General features: G+C 39.5%; 1 protein-coding gene across 1 annotated transcript in view; it reads left to right on the top strand.

Moving 5' to 3' along the window:
- LOC119858829 (solute carrier organic anion transporter family member 1C1-like) overlaps window positions 1–16908 on the top strand; it is an 86443-nt gene that overhangs the window by 16771 nt on the left and 52764 nt on the right. The window contains exons 6-9 of the mRNA XM_038410288.2: window positions 2597–2743; window positions 3919–4017; window positions 5442–5687; window positions 9118–9282. Of these exons, the coding sequence (XP_038266216.1) occupies window positions 2597–2743; window positions 3919–4017; window positions 5442–5687; window positions 9118–9282 (657 nt within the window). The remainder of the gene's footprint in view (window positions 1–2596; window positions 2744–3918; window positions 4018–5441; window positions 5688–9117; window positions 9283–16908) is intronic.

The raw sequence follows: 16908 nt of genomic DNA, 5'->3' as shown, positions 1-16908 counted from the left end.
AAGCCACGGTGGCTCTTTTTTAGTTTTTTTACTGTGTTTTTTAATTTGGGGTATACATTTCAGTTGAGCTTCTATTATGGTGTCTTTGAAAAGTGTCCATGCAGCTTGCAGGGATTTCACTCTAGTCACTGTACCTTTTAATTTCTGTTTAACTAACCTCCTCATTTTTGCATAGTTCTCTTTTCTGAAATTAAATGCCACAGTGTTGGGCTGTTGAGAGTTCTTCCCACCACAGGAATGTTAAATGTTGTTATATTATGGTCACTATTTCCAAGCGGTCCTGTTACATCTTGGACCAGATCCTATGCTCCACTCAGGACTAAATCAAGAGTTGCCTCTTCCCTTGTAGGTTCCTGTACCAGCTGCTCCAAGAAGTGGTCATTTAAAGTATCTAGAAATTTTGTCTCTACATTTTGTCCTGAAGTGAGATGTACCCAGTCAATATAGGGATAACTGAAATCCCCCACTATTATTAAGTTTTTTATTTTGATAACCTCTAATCTCCCTTAGCATTTCTTTGTCACTATCACTGTCCTGGTCAGGTGGTCAATAATAGATCCCTACTGTTATAGTCTTCTTATAGCATGGAATTACTATCCATAGAGATTCTATGGAACATGTGGATTCATTTAAGATTTTTATTTCATTTGATTCTACATTATCTTTCACATATAGTGCCACTCCCCCCCCCCCCCCGGGTGCCACATGACCTGTCCTGTCCTTCCGATATATTTTGTACCCTGGAATGATTGTGTCCCATTAATTGTCCTCACTCCACTGGGTTTCTGTGATGCCTATTATATCAATATTCTCCTTTAACACAAGGCACTCTAGTTTATCCAATTTATTATTTAGACTTCTAGCATTTGTGTACAAGCACTTTAAAAACTTGTCACTGTTTTTATTTGTCTGCCCTTTTCTGATGTGTCAGATTCTTTTTTATGTGACTGTTTCTTGTCTGATCTGGCCCATATTTTATCCTCTTCCATCCTCTCCTCCTGACTAAAACCCAGAGAATTTCTATCAATAGACTCTCCTCTAAGAGAAGTCTCTGTCCGATCCACGTACTCCTCTGCAGCAATTGGCTTTCCCCCATCTCTTAGTTTAAAATCTGCTCTGCAACCTTTTTAATGTTAAGTGCCAGCAGTCTGGATCCACTTTGGTTTAGGGGGAGCCCATCCTTCCTGTGTAGGCTCCCCCCCATCCCAAAAGTTTCCCCAGTTCCTAATAAATCTAAACCCCTCCTCTCTACACTATCGTCTCATCCACTCATTGAGACTCTGAAGCTCTGCCTGCCTATCTGGCCCTGAGCGTGGAACTGGAAGCACTTCTGAGAATGCCAACATAGAGGTCCTGGATTTCAGTCTCTTTCCTAGCAGTCTAAATTTGGCCTCCAGGATGCATCTCCTACCCTTCTCTTTGTCACTGGTACCTACATGTACCTCGACCACCGGCTCCTCCCCAGAACTACACATAAGTCTATCTGGATGCCTCGCGAGAGCCGCAATCTTCTCACCAGGCAGGCAAGTCACCATACGGTTCTCCCGGTCATCACAAACCCACCTATCTATGTTTCTAATGATCCAATCTCCCATTACTAACACCTACCTTTTCCTAATGACTGGAGTTCCCTCCCCCTGGAGAGGTAACCTCAGTGCGAGAGGATACCCCAACATCATCTGGAAGGAGGGTCCCAACTATGGGAAGGTTTCCCTCTGTTCCCATTGACTGCTCTCCTTCTCTGGGCCTTTCATCCTCCTTAACAGCACAGGCGCTGTATGACCGGAGGTGGGACAAAACTACAGTATCCCGGAACATACCTTTCTGCCTCCCTTAGCTCCTGAGGGCCAGGAGCTCCTTGTACCGAATGCACACATTCGCCACCCACCCACAAGGCAGGTAATCATATATGCTACACTGAGTGCAATAAACAGGATAGCCCCCACTCTGCTTCTGGGCTTCTGCCTGCATTCTCTCCTACAGCTACCTAGGTTAATGATAGCGTTTTTGTTTAAATCAAGAAGTCTTGATTATAGTTTAGTTTAAAGGTTTTAAACAATGGAAAGTGTACCTCACCCCTTTTCCATGCCCCCTCAAAACTCCCTGTTAGTGGCCTCTGTTTGCAAAAAAAATGGTCTTTGTCATTGTATTTGCACCATCCAGGAATTAAAATAACCTGTTACCTGTGTGGCACTGAGGAAAATATAGATTCCAAAGCCAATAGGGGCTCTACTGATGTTTGCCTGTATGACTTAGAGAACTAAAGCACCATTAGAGTCCCTTTCCCCTCTGCTCACAATACTACAGAATTTTAGCCATTTGAATGAAATGCATTAGGTGTGTGCTACAACACAGACATTGTATCTGGTGCATAAAACAGCACAGAAGTGGTTTAAAATTCCATTCCACCGACTGGCCTTGGGAGTGTTGTTTTATCATTGCAATAAATCTACGGGCTCAGTTTTTCCTCCCAATTACACAGGTGCCAAAAGGAAAGGTACCTGTACATCTGAGGACAGAGCTGAGTCCTGTGTATTCAATGTCAAAATGTCACAAACAATGTCTTGTTTCTCTCTCTCTTGCTTTCTGTATCCAGGATGTGAAAAAGAAGTTGGATCGTCCATGTGGATCTATGTTTTGCTTGGGAATCTTTTGCGTGGGATAGGGGAGACTCCTATCCAGCCTTTGGGAATTACGTATATCGATGATTATACCAGTGAAGAGAGTGCTGCTTTCTACATTGGTAAAAGAATAAATCAAATTACTTTTTCCTAATGTCTTATTTTTCACAAGAAGTAAATTGAGTTGTTTTCAGTAGCAGAATGAGTGACGTTAAATTAACTTGTCCTGATTATTTTGCTTGCATGGTTTAAAATGTTCAAGGTTTCATTTAAAATCTGTGTGCATTTTAGGGGCCAAATTCCACTCTTGATTACACCAGTGCAATCCCATTATCTTAATTGAGAAGATAATTTGGCCTTGGGTTCCTGCTGCTACCTTAATCTTACTAAATCATCTTCATGTGGATTATGGATTACACACACAGTTCTCTGGAGGGGAATAGAAATGTATATAGCATTGATTTATTTGGTGCTTAAAATGTAGCATGGAGTTTAAATTATGGACAGATAAACTATTATGAACAGAATCAGAACTTGGAAGAATCTTCCCTCCAAACTGAATCAGAACCATTCATATGTTGAGGGTTGAAATACTTAAGAGAACTTTTTCCCTATTGTGTTTCATGTGTGACCATACCTGTATGTTAAACTGAAATACCATCTGGAGGGTTTTTACCACTAGAGGCTTTTTTTTTTTCTTTTAAGTAATTCTAGTCTGGTTAGAAGTGAGATCTACCAGAAATTTTATGCAAAAATTTGTTCTTCAAGATTTCCAGATCAATTTTGAAAACTCAAAAGATGTGTGTGGGTTGGATAAGAGTCTAATAAAAAAAATCTGAACTTAATCCAATGCGATGTGCTGAACCTTTTGAAGGTTTGTCCATCACTAATAAAATTTGGTTAATGTGCACACATTTTCTGACCACTTTATACATAATTTGTAACCCTGTTGGTGGCACTTCTGAATTTGGACCATGAACTTCCATAAATTCACTTATTCCAGGCTGAATTTGGTCTGTTAATTGAGTGACAGCAAAAAAACAAAAGTGAAATGTTGATGCAATGAGCCAATTTTTGCTTTTTGATATAATGGTGCTAGTCTGGAGTAATTCCATTGTCTGGGAATAAGAATGAGATTATTTTCGATTTGCACCAATGCGTGTGAAGGCAGAATTTGGTCCTGCATGTTAAGATGCTGATCACTTTTCAATGATACATTGTCATGCTCTGTTCTTGTGTACAGTACAAAAACAGTCATTTAAGGCAGAAAAATGAGTTTCCTTGTGTTTTTTTGCAGGGTGTGTACAGACTGTTGGAATTATAGGCCCGATATTTGGTTTTCTTTTAGGATCCCTCTGTGCCAAACTATATGTTGACATTGGCTTTGTAGACTTGGGTAAGTCAGAAAAATCATTTTTAAAAATTGTTTACTCTGTGTTGCATTGAAAAGTTCTAAATCCTTCAAAGTAAATGATGTGGGTGTTCTAAAAAGGCAAGTTAAATTAAAGGCTTGAGGATAGTTGGCTTTGGAAGATTTTAAACTGAAAAATTATTTCCAGCATAAAAAGAATTTTTCCCCATCATAATATTGCTTAAGTTAAATGAAAGACGTTAAAATACAATCCCTTGAATTCAGGAAAACCCGTCAGTAAAAAAAATGTGATCTATTCTGATGCATATTTTCAAAAATAATGGGATTTTGGATTTTTTTTTTTAAAGACAGAATGCCTAGAGTACAAGAAAGGGACTGAATGAGGTATATGGTACTTCTCAACATGAATAAGGATGTCAGAATCTGACCCCAAAATATATAATTAGAGCTGGTTGGAAAATGTTTATTCCCCCCTCCCCAAAGGAAATTTTTGAATTTTTAGCAAAAAAAAAAAAAAACCAGAAAAACTGAAAATTTTTGTTCAAAATCTTTTTTCTTTGACAATGGTTCAGGTTTTTGGTTTTCTGGCAATTTATTTTTTAATCAGTTTTTTTTTTTTTAAGGTAAACTGATTCTTTCCATGATTTTTTTGTTTGTTTGTTCAAACTCCCTCTCCCTTCACCCCACCCCAGTTTTCCATCCAAAAAAGTTTGGATAGAAATTTTTTGACCATCCTTTATAGACTCTTTTAGTGAATGTTTTGAATTCCTTGTCCTGACTGTACTGGAACAGGAGTGAAACAGCAATGCATAAATAACTATTATTTGTTGCTGTATTTTTGAAATCCATTCTAATGATAAGATGATGTTCTATCAGTGGGACTGATCTTGCGAACTGCTGAACACTTGCCCCTTCGACTCTTATTGACTTAATCGGAAGTTGCTTAGCACCTGTCATGAACAGGATCAGAGTTTGAATATGAAACACTGATAGAAACACGTGGCACGATTATATATTTTTAAATCCTACCGGTAGATAGATAATTTATTCGTGTCAGTGCTGGAGAAAATACAATCGGGATTTTTATGTGATATAAATGTTGATTACATTTAACCCAAAATCATAAATTATATAGAAATATGAGAACTCGAAAGAAAACTCCCAGTCTACATGGGAGATGTGGCAGCATTATGGTTATATGCCTCAATGGCAACCTTTCCGACCACTTAAGGAACAGTGTCGATAGTATCTAAAGGGGGTGGGGTGTACTCCACAGCTGTCAGAAAAGTATTGGATGTGGGTAGGGATGGTGATTATGGAAAAGAGATCCGGGGCTTTGGTGAAGAAATAAGAATCTCTACTGGGAGAGGTACCCTCCAAAATTTGCTTTGCTCTTAAACTTTCACTAAATATGCAAATGTGTCCTTCTTTCCCTCCCTGTACCACAGACAGTATAACAATTACTCACAATGATGCCAGATGGGCAGGAGCTTGGTGGCTTGGTTATTTAATAGCAGGTGTGTTAAGTGTTCTGGCTGCCATCCCATTCTGGTTCTTACCAAAGCACCTGCCAAGACCAGAAAGCAGAAAGGATTCCAGTACCTCCTCTGAGCAGTCAAAGTTCATTATCGAAGATAACAGGGAGCATCACAGATCTTATGAACAGCAAGTAAAGATACTTGAAATGGTGAAAGGCAAGTAAACACAGTTTGTTTTATAACTGTTTAGTTTTACTCCTTACCTTTCAGGCTTGACCTCTGTTTAAAGGCCTCAGAGTTGATATTGGCTTAGTGGCACCATAGGATTAACAATATGAACAAAAGGGGCCCTCTAGTTCCTTCCTAGCCCTCATCTCCTATGGCAGTTTCTCCAGCTGGGTTTGTAACCCTGACGTGATCCATGAGGCTGTTGGGGGAGAATTTGCAAAAAGAGTAGATCTTTCCCTGTAAAAGTTGTATGTTTAAACAAACCCAATAGAAAAGGGACCTATAACCCACCCACCCTCAAAAAATAGCCAACATTACAGAAAGTTTGCAAACCTCTGTTGTAAAATCTTGGAAACCCCTGCTGTAAAATCTTGAGGTTGAGTGCAAGCACCATGTTCAGAAAAACGAATGGGAAAATAATTGGCTTCTACTCACATGAGCATGCCCAGGCTGAACAAAATGCAGGAAAAGGCAAAGTTATGGCATCTGCTTGTATGGAAGCAGGACATAAAAATATTTTATTTTTAAAGACCAAACCACACTATCTCAGTTGAAGTAATGTCCTTCCCTCTAATTTCTGGGAATTTATGTCAGCAAGTTGGCTAGAGAATTCCCAGTTATTCACTAGCAACAACTGGGATTTTGGATCAAAGTGAAATAAACCTGGGGATGTTACAGCATTTTGGCTACCTAATGATAGAAGCATTGTGTTGCATGCATTCACTAATTAAAGAACAACCACTCATGCGCTAGAATGAGTTCCACTCATTTACATTAAGGTTATGAACAAGCCAAGGATATAATAAACTTTGGCTAAAGCCTGTATTAAATCCCTTTGTTTGTGACAGGGAGGGGAAAAAGATGAGAGATGGAGAAATTAATGAAGGCCTGAAAGAGTTTAGTAAATGTTCTCTTTTATTGTCATGCCTACCTTTTGCTGGAAATATAAAAATATCACAAGAAAGGCTGCTTGTGTGGTTTTCCAACATGCCTCAAAAGAACATATGGTTCATCTAGCCCAGTATCCTGTCTTCTGACAGTGGCTAATGCCAGATGCTTCAGAGGGAATGAACAGAAGAGGCAATCATCGAATGATCCATTCCCTGTTGTCCACTCCCAGCTACTGGCAAATAGAGGCAAGGGACACCGACAGCATGGGGTTGCATCCCTGACCATCTTGGCTAATAGCCATTGAAGGACCTATCTTCTATGAGAATATCTAGTTCTTTTTTGAATGCTGGTATAGTTTTGGCCTTTTTGGAACCCTGTTATAGTTTAGGCCCCAGTAATGAGTTCCACAGGCTGACTGTAAGTTATTTGAAGAAGTATTTCCTTTTGTGTGCTTTAAACCTGCTGCCTATTAATTTCATTGGGTGGCCCCTAGTTATTGTGTTATGTGACTGGATAAATAACAGTTCCTTATTCACTTTCTTCACAACCATCATGATTTTATAAACCTCTATCATATCCCCCCTTAGCTGTCTCATTTCTAAGCTGAAAAGTCCCAGTTTTATTAATCTCTCCTCATACAAAAGCTATTCCATATTCATAATCATTTTTGTTGCCCTTCTCTGTACTTTTTCCAATTCTAATGTATCTTTTTTGAGATGGGGTGACCAGAACTGCATGTAGTATTCAAGGTGTGGGCATACCATGGATTTATATAGAGGAATTATGATATTTTCTGTCTTACTATCTATTCTTTTCCTAATGGTTCCTAACATTCTGTTAGTTTTTGTGACTGCTGCTGCATATTGAACAGATGTTTTCAGAGAACTATCCACAATGACTCCAAGATCTTTCTTGAGTGGTAACAGCTAATTCAGATCCCATCATTTTGTATTGGGTTTATACAATACAAAATGGGATTATTTTCCAATGTGCATTACTTAGCATGTATGAAGGTTGAATTTTCTCTGCCATTTTGTTGCCCAGTCACCCAGTTTTGTGAGATCCCTTTTTAATTCTTTGCCGTCTGCTTTGGACTTAGCTATCTTGCGTAATTTTGTCTTGTGTGCAAATTTTGCCTCTTCACTGTTTATCCCTTTTTTTCCAGCTCATTTATGACTATGTTGAACAGCACTAGTTCCAGTACAGACCTCTGGGGGACACCACTATTTACCTCTCTCCATTCTGAAAACTGACCATTTATTCCTACCCATTGTTTCCTGCCTTTTAATCAGTTACTGATCTGTGAGAGAACCTTCCTTCTTATCTCATGACTGCTTACTTAGCTTAACAACCTTTGGTGAGGCATCTTGTCAAAGGCTTTCTGAAAGTCTAAGTGCACTACATCCACTGGATCACCCTTATTATCATGCTTGTTGACCTCCTCAACGAATTCTAATAGATTGGTGAAGCATGATTTCCCTTTACAAAAGCCAAGTTGACTCTTTTCCAACAAATCGTGTTCATCTATGTGTCTGATAATTCTGTTCTTTACTATAGTTTCAACCAATTTGCCTGGTACTGAAGTTAGGCTCACTGGCCTGTAATTGTTGGGATCACCTCAGGAGCCTTTTATAAAAAATGGTGTCATATTACCTATCGTAATCTGTACCTATCTGGGTACAGAAGCTGATTTAAATGATAGGTTACATACCACACTTAGTAATTCTGTAATTTCATATTTGAGTTCCTTCAGAACTTTTGGGTGAATACCTTTTGGTCCTGGTGCCTTATTACTGTTTAAATTAACATTTAAATTTATCAGTGAGAACTCAAAATCAAGATATTGTGAAATTATCTGAAAATATTGCCTTCTCAGATCCCTGCTCTTGCATGTGAGTCAAAGAATGACAGTCTGTAGAAGCAGTTTCCACAGACAGCAAATTGAAACTTATCCAAACCTCTCTGCCCTTTAAGGTTCATCCATCTCTAAAATATATACCACAGCTGATCAAAGTAGGGATGGGGCACAGTCTAATTAAAGCACCGGGTGGGGGAAATCACAAGATCTGGATTCTAGTTCCAGCTATTCCACAGACTTGTTTTTTATTGGCCTTAGATTTCCAAAAGTGGTCTCTATTTTTGGGTGCCTCAACAGTTGAATAAGACAACTTGACCCATATAGGGTCAAGTCAGTTGAAGCCAGTGGGAAGTGTGGGTGCTCAGCACACCTGAAAAATCAGGTCCTTAGTTGTCTAAAGTTGAGTGCCTCACTTTTTTTGGTATTCAAAACAAAATGCCATTTTTGAAAGTTTGACAGTTACCTAGTTTGCTACTCACTTCCCCCGCCCCCCCCATCTGTAAAATAGGGATCATACCCATCTCCCAGCAACGCTGAGGAACTGACTTCATTAATCTTTATTAAGCCTTTTGTGGTCCTTGATGGGAAGGTGAATTACAATATAGTACTCATATTAAGTATTATTTTTCCAGTTTGCTTTTCACTAACCTAGAGCATTTTGGTTTGCAGATTTCCTGCCATCAGTGAAGAATCTCTTCGGAAATCCAGTTTACTTTCTATATTTGTGTGCAAGCATCATTCAGTTCAATTCTTTAATTGGCATGGTAACATATAAACCAAAATATATTGAGCAACAATATGGGCAATCATCTTCAAAAACGAATTTTGTTATAGGTATGTTAAGTCAACTTCTTGGTGCCTTAAAAATGGAAACCTTTAGGATTGCCAACTAGTAGACAGAAATGGGCAAAAAATGCTTCTGAAGACTGTACGTTCTGCTCCCCTGTAAAATTTAAAAAAAACAGATGCTGAACATGAATCTGTTTTACCATTGGGTTTAGCACTTAATTAAATCAGAGTTTAAGTGTATGCAAGAGCTGCTGCAAGGGATTGTTGAGATTTCTGGTTTACTTACCCTTCTTCTGGAAAATATAAAAGAAATATATCAGGCAATCACAAGAAAATAACGTAAATCAGGAATTAATTTTAAAATACTTTCCGTAAATATATATTTATAAGTATTGCTCACTTCCTGACTTCCTGTTCCAACAAAATGTGCATCAGTTCAGAAAGTGGGGTAGAGGTAGATGTCACTCACCACACTGGCGCCTCCTGCTGGGTGTTTCAGGAATTGGCTCAGCCCCAGCAGTTGCGCCCTCGAGTGATGGTGGCTCTCCCATTCTCGCCTCCATCTGCAGACCTGTTACTGCTCCTTTCTCCTGGCGTCGGCTTTGTGGCACGGCCCTCCCACCATGTTACCATCTGGTTTCCCCCTCTTCCGGGGGACTCCTCCAGCAAGAGTCCAACCACTCCTCATAGTGGCTTGGCAGTCCACAGCCAGGCCACTCCTTCAGCGGCTAGTGTGCGGGACCCAGGCCCGCCCACTACTCTGGGTCCCAGCCCAGGGACCCTGCAAACAACAGCATCCTGCTGCCTCCTCCTTCCAGCTCACTATCTCTATTCCCTGAGCCACTTCCCCACAGCCTCTGTTCCTTCTGCTCCTGCCTCTGCCTCCAGCTCCTTTGCCCTCTTCCGAGGGCCTCACGCCTGTAAGTCCTGGCAGCCTACCAGGAGCCCTCTAGGAAACCAGTCTTCTCCCTAGGGCTCCCTGCAGCAGACTAACCTGCTCTGGTCGGCAGCTTCCTTTTATATGGTCCAGCTAGGCCCTAATTAGCTGGTCCAGCTACCGCCTTAATTGTCTGCAGCTGCCACCCTAACTGGCTGTTTCCCCTGCAGCCACTCCTTTGGCTGCCTGCTGCTCAGCCTCCCTAGACTTGTTTTAACCTTCTCATGGCCAGTGTGGGGCAGGTGTCCCATCTCAGGACCCAATCATAGAGTAGCTATAGCATCTCTAGAATTTATTAAGAAATTAGTTAAATAATGTTGTTCTCAATTAATGGATGGAGGTAAAGAAAACCAGCTGGGCTTCGTATTTACCTCCTGTAAAATACCTACAAATTTTAGTTATTTGCATGTAAGAGAATGTTAAAAAGAAAAGAATAAGTAGTGCTGAAGTGAACCACAGTGACATGACTCAGCATCAGGCCAGTATGTCTCTCAATTGTCCTACTTTGCTCTTATTGTAAGACACCTCTTCCTGCTGCCTTCCTGTTGGTCTGTGCTATGCTGCTTGTTCCCCAGTTCCAGATCACATCTTCCTACTGCTGACTTCATCCTCCCCTCCACCCCTCCCATTTCCAGGGTGTATCAATGTTATAGTGCATTCTCCATGAGACTTAAGGGAGATAACACATGTTCCCACCCATAAACTATCGCCATGCCCTATACGGACCCTGGACCCTGCAGAGAGTCCTTACTGGAGATGGGGCAGCACTGTCCCTGTTCATACAGAAAGGGGTAGATCCACCAGACAAGGTATCTTTTTCATACACAGGTGGAGTGGGAATAATCCCTGGTTATTTCATTTTATTTCACTTGTTACATTGAGCCTGTCATGAAAAGAGTACACCAGTTGCAGTGGCCTAGATATTCAGTGCTGTCCTTGTATAGACCTTGGAAGCATTTCTTCATGCACATTCTAAAGTTCATAATTGTGTTTAACGTTTGGTGGGACTAGGAGTGTAATACGGTATAATATAAAAGTATGCCATTAATCATAATAAGTCATGGTTAAATTTTGCTGCACCTGGGATGCCCTCTCTGATATTCTCTCTAAAGCCATTACCATTCAAATTCCTGCTCAAGATCCACTTCTAGCATGATGTCTATAAGATTGTATCCACCTAATATTGCTTAGGTCAAAATCTACATTAAGGCATCTGCTGCTATGTGATTTCTCTTACTAGAGAGTCTGGAAGTTGACGTGTTTTTTTTTCCTCCATTTGAACTAGATATCTTACAAATAATAGCAAAGGCCATGTCCCCCAAAATTGCAATCTGCTTTATAGTCAATCATGTGTTTGTCTTAAGTATGCATCAGAATGCATCAGCTCAATGAAGGAATGTAAGGCTGTGTAAAACAAAGGCCCTTGTTTCTTGGCAACATCTTTAGGATGGTTTCAGAGTAGTAGCTCTGTTAGTCTGTATCTGCAAAAAAGAAAAGGAGGACTTGTGGCACCTTAGAGACTAACAAATTTATTTGAGCATAAGCTTTTGTGAGCTACAGCTCACTTCATCGGATGCATTCATGGAAAATACAGCGAGGAGATTTATATACACAGAGAACATGAAACAATGTGTGTTACCATACACACTGTAATGAGAGTGATCAGCCAGCCTAGCCATTTGGGGAAGCCTGAGGTTTGTATTAAATTACTGAGTTTCAGTGTCTCAACCATATTAAACAACAAAGAGGTTTGCATCTAATACAGAAAAAACTGTCTTCATTTCATGGACCTCAAGACAGCATTGGTTGCACAGCAACAGAGGTTTCCCTATGCGGAAAAGCCACATTGATCCAATGTGCTATCTTAATTCCTTAAAGATAGAAGTTAGAATTTCCTGACATGAGGCCCATAGAAATGTAGATAAGTAAAGGTGATGGCCAGAAAAGCATTCAAAACAATTCATATAGGCAATACAGTAGTTTGCATTGTATATAAAGATTTTCCTAGTGCTAAGCTTTCAGCTATGTGTGAAATGATTTAGGATTAATACCCATCTAATTTCACAAAGCACTGGAACAATGCTTGGCAAAGGCTATGTGGCTCTGCTGTGTTTGAAAGAGCTCAGACAACACAGTTGGACATGGTCCCTGCTCCAAAACCTTACCAGCTAGGATTTAGAGCTGGCACCACAAGTGAGAGCCAGCACTTTTTGTAGAACTAACAAGCTGAGAGTATTGGGATGACAGACCTATATAAATAAGATCATGGAGTGACTCTTTTAGCTCATGCATACAGCATTATAAACACTGCTTTTTAAAAATCTTAAAGTGGGATTTTTAGAAGCACTGAGTTGTCAAATTTCTATTGCCATAGATGCCTATAGGAGTTTTATCTTTGACTTCAGTGGGAGCAGAATTAGGCCCACACCAAACACTTTTGAAAATCCCACTCTTCATTAACTGTCTTCCTATAGCCTCTGGCAGAAATTAGCTTTATCTTGTTTTATACTTAATTGTTTATTACAAACTATTGATAGGCATGTTTACCTCCACTGTGTTCATTTTCAAATCAGTGAATTCATACAGTTTCCTGTAAAGATGAACGTTTAAAGAAACATGCAATTCAAATATATCACAATGCTTCCTAATTCAATGGCAACATATCATTCGTACAAGCTATACAGTGAAGGTATTACTTGTATGTATGGAGTAAATTTCTGAGCAATATAGAGCTATGGAAAATATTGTCTTGCATAGAATATATACCACTGTTTTCTACTGGATTGAATAAGATCTATTCTAATAATTAATAGGCCATCTAGTAGCTGTCTTCAAAGCCTGCTTTGTTACTCAAGTACAAATCAAAACTAAATATGTGAAAGGAACCAAATAAATAGGATTCTGACATACTTAAAAGCAGATACATTAGGTTTAAAAGTTGTGAACCTTTTTTATTAAACAAATAATTTGAAATAGTTTTTTAAAAACCCCTAATGATCTCATCCCAAACATGAACTATTGTATGAATCAAAAAGAAAAGGAGTACTTGTGGCACCTTAGAGACTAACAAATTTATTAGAGCATAAGCTTTCGTGAGCTACAGCTCACTTCATCGGATGCATTTGGTGGAAAAAACAGAGGAGAGATTTATATACACACACACAGAGAACATGAAACAATGGGTTTATCATTGTTTCATGTTCTCTGTGTGTGTGTATATAAATCTCTCCTCTGTTTTTTCCACCAAATGCATCCGATGAAGTGAGCTGTAGCTCACGAAAGCTTATGCTCTAATAAATTTGTTAGTCTCTAAGGTGCCACAAGTACTCCTTTTCTTTTTGCGAATACAGACTAACACGACTGCTACTCTGAAACCTATTGTATGAATATATTTTTTAAAAAATTTGCTTTTGTTTGTAAAAACAGTTTCAGGTCAGTATCACTAGATGTTAGTGTTATGTAATGGCTGTAAAATAGACAACCCTTTAAAAAGAAAAAAGACTTGATATATGGTAGTTTAGATTAGAACTGAGAAAATAATTTGCTGTGAAAAATTTAGCCAGTGGATTTCACCTTTGTTTATGTATCAATGATCTCTTATGATGTTCTCTTTACATTTCCCTTGAATGTTTTTGAAAGTATTGAATAGCTCTTTGGTCTTGATCTTCCGGTTTGTCTGAGCGCTGCTTGACACAGGACCCATGTAGGTGAGCGTCAAAGATGGCCCTGTGCCACCCTTACATTCCCCTAGTCTTGAGGCTGCCTATCCGGCCCCTGGTGTAAATTAGAGTGACCTCAGAGCTCTTCTTACTTTCACCTTATTGCAACGAGCCCCCTAAAGGACTGTTCTGGGAGCTGAGACTGTAGTCAAGTTCAGAGGTACTCCAGCCATGCTCTAACATACCATCTATACTAGGAACTATGAGGGCATGACTTAGGGCTGGCTCCATTCCACCCTGAGGATTTCCCAATAAACCAGTTCCACTGTTAAGCTAGAGCAGAAAAGCGGGAGGATCTGGCCCTTTGTCTGTTGACTGTGTGCAAGCCGTTTATTGTGGTTGTTCAAAATTCAAATTGTGTTTTTAAAGAGCTGGCTGAGGAGCTCATTGGACCATTAATGTTGATTTTCAATAAGTCTTGGAGCACTGGGGAAGTTCCAGAAGATTAGAAGAAAGCTAATGTTGTGCTAGCTTTTAAAAAAGGGTAAATGGGACCACCCGAGTAATTATGGACCTGTCAGTCAGACATCAGTCCTGGGGAAAATAATGAGCTGGCTGATATGGGATTCAATAACTAACTAGAGTTAAAGGAGGGTAATGTAATTACTACAAGTAAACATGGGTTTATGGAAAATAGATCCTGTCACACTAACTTGAACTTTTTTTTGATGAGATTACAAGTTTGGTTGATAAAAGTAATAGTTTTAATGTAATAGACTTCTGTAAGGCATTTGACTTGGCACTGTATGACAATTTGATTAAAAAACTAGGACAATGTAAAATTAACATGGCACACATTAAATGGATTAAAAGCTAGCTAACTGATGGGTCTCAAAATAAAACTTTAAATGGGGAACTGTCATTGAGTGTATCTGTTTCCAGTGGGGTCCTGAAGTGATCGTTTTTTGGCCCTACGATATTTTATATTTTTATCAGTGACCAGGAAGAAAACATAAAATCATCGCTGATGAAGTTTTCAGATGACACAAAAACTGGGGGGGGAGTGGTAAATAATGAAGAGGACAGGTCACTTAATACAGAGCAATCTGGATCGCTTGGTAAACTGGGTACAAGCAAACAGTGTGTGTTTTAATACAGCTAAATGTAAATGTTGGAACAAAGAATGTAGATCATACTTTCAGGATGGGAGACTTTATCCTGGGAAGCAGAGACTCTGAAGAGATCTGGGGGTTGTGGTGGATAGTCAGCTGAACATGAGCTGAACAGTGTAACAATGTGGCCAAAAGAGCTAATGCCATCTTGGGATACATAAACAGAGGATTTTTGAGTAGGAATAAAGAGGTTATTTTACCTCTGTATTTGGCACTGGTGTAACTACTGCTGGAATATTATTTCCGGTTCTGCCCACAATTCAAGAAGGATGTTGACAAATTGGAGAGGGTTCAGAGAAAAGACAGGAGACTGATTAAAGGATTAGAAATATGGTAGACTCAAGGAGCTCAATCTATTTAGCTTAAAAAAAGAGAAGGTTAACGGGTGCCTTAATTATAGTCTATAAGTACCTACACGGGGACAATATTTAATGATGAGCTCTTCAATCTAACAGAGACAGGTATAACATGATGCAATGGCTGGAAGTTGAAGCTAGACAAATTCAGGCTGGAATTAGGGCATAATTTTTAACAATGAGAGTAATTAACCATTGGAACTATTTAGAAAGTTTCATGGTGGATTCTCCATTACTGACAATTTTTGAATAAAGATTGGAATTACTTTGGGGAAGTTCTATGGCTTGGGTTATATCAGAGGTCAGTGTCAAGGATCATAAAGGTCCCTTCTGGCCTTAGACTCTATGAATCTGGAGTATCCATTTAACCATACCTCCTTTTGTCACACTGCTGGGTTCCTATTATAGAAATCTCTGATCTGCCATACAGAATAAGATACTGGATTTTTTTCCTTCTAAATTAGGCAGTCCAAAATAAGCATGGACATCACAGTGAAATGTTTCTATAGTATACACCGGACCCCCTCTAGAACGTGCGTCTATATAAGTGAATTCGGATATAATGCAGTCGTGACCATGGATCCCAAATTTAAGTATAGTACAATTTTTTTGAGTTTTAAGTGACCTTGGTGTTCATTACCTTATCATTCATGCAAGATCATTGGAGGAAAGACACATATACTGTATCACAGTCTGACAAGGAATTCGACTTAGAGGGATTTACAAAGGAGGAAGTTGGAAGAACAGACATGGAGTGGATGCAGGAGCTGTCCCAGCAACTGTCCGGACTTGGGGTAACTGTTCTTCCATAAAATATTGAGTCCACGATTGTGTACATTACTGAGTTAGCTGGCTATAAAGCATCAATGTCATATTTCTATAAGATTTTCCCCTGGGCAGAACTCTCCAAGGTATGTACGAGTTTTTTGGTCTACCATCATCGCCATGCATTTGTGTAGTTGCATTGCCGAAATAATTTAGTCAAGTCCCTAAAATGATTGCTGTAGGCCTAGAACTCCATACAAATGTAATGTAATAAAAATGTATTTATCTTTAGAAAAATGTCAAAAATGTCGGGCAAAAGGAAGGCTTACTCAGTGCAGGAGAATTGGACGTTATTGAATGTCTTAGAAATGGCAAAACCCAGGCAAAGATTAGCTGCGATACTGGCATTAATGAGTCCACCTTTTGTGAATGGCTAAAGAATGCTGACAAGCTCGGAACTTGCATGCATAACCTGGATGAAGAGCATGGCCTTCTAAGAAAACGAGCCCTTTTAGTGAATGGTGCCGATCTTGATTCTGCAGTGTACACATGGTTTGTGCAAGAACAGCAGAAAGGCATTCCGATCGCTGGTCTGCTTATAGCCATGCAAGTGGAAAAATTCGACCAGGAACTTAATGGCGAATTCAGCAACTTTAAGGGGAGTTCAGGTTGGCTATGGCGATTTCAGAAAAGATACGGAATCTCTCAGATTGCAGTTTCAGGAGAAAAACACTCTGCTGACGCCGACGCTGCTCAATCATACCCTGTGAAGCTGAGGGAAA

Source organism: Dermochelys coriacea, chromosome 1, assembly GCF_009764565.3.
Source record: "Dermochelys coriacea isolate rDerCor1 chromosome 1, rDerCor1.pri.v4, whole genome shotgun sequence".
Lineage (NCBI taxonomy): Eukaryota > Metazoa > Chordata > Testudines > Dermochelyidae > Dermochelys > Dermochelys coriacea.
This window is presented reverse-complemented; position numbering and strand designations above follow the sequence as displayed.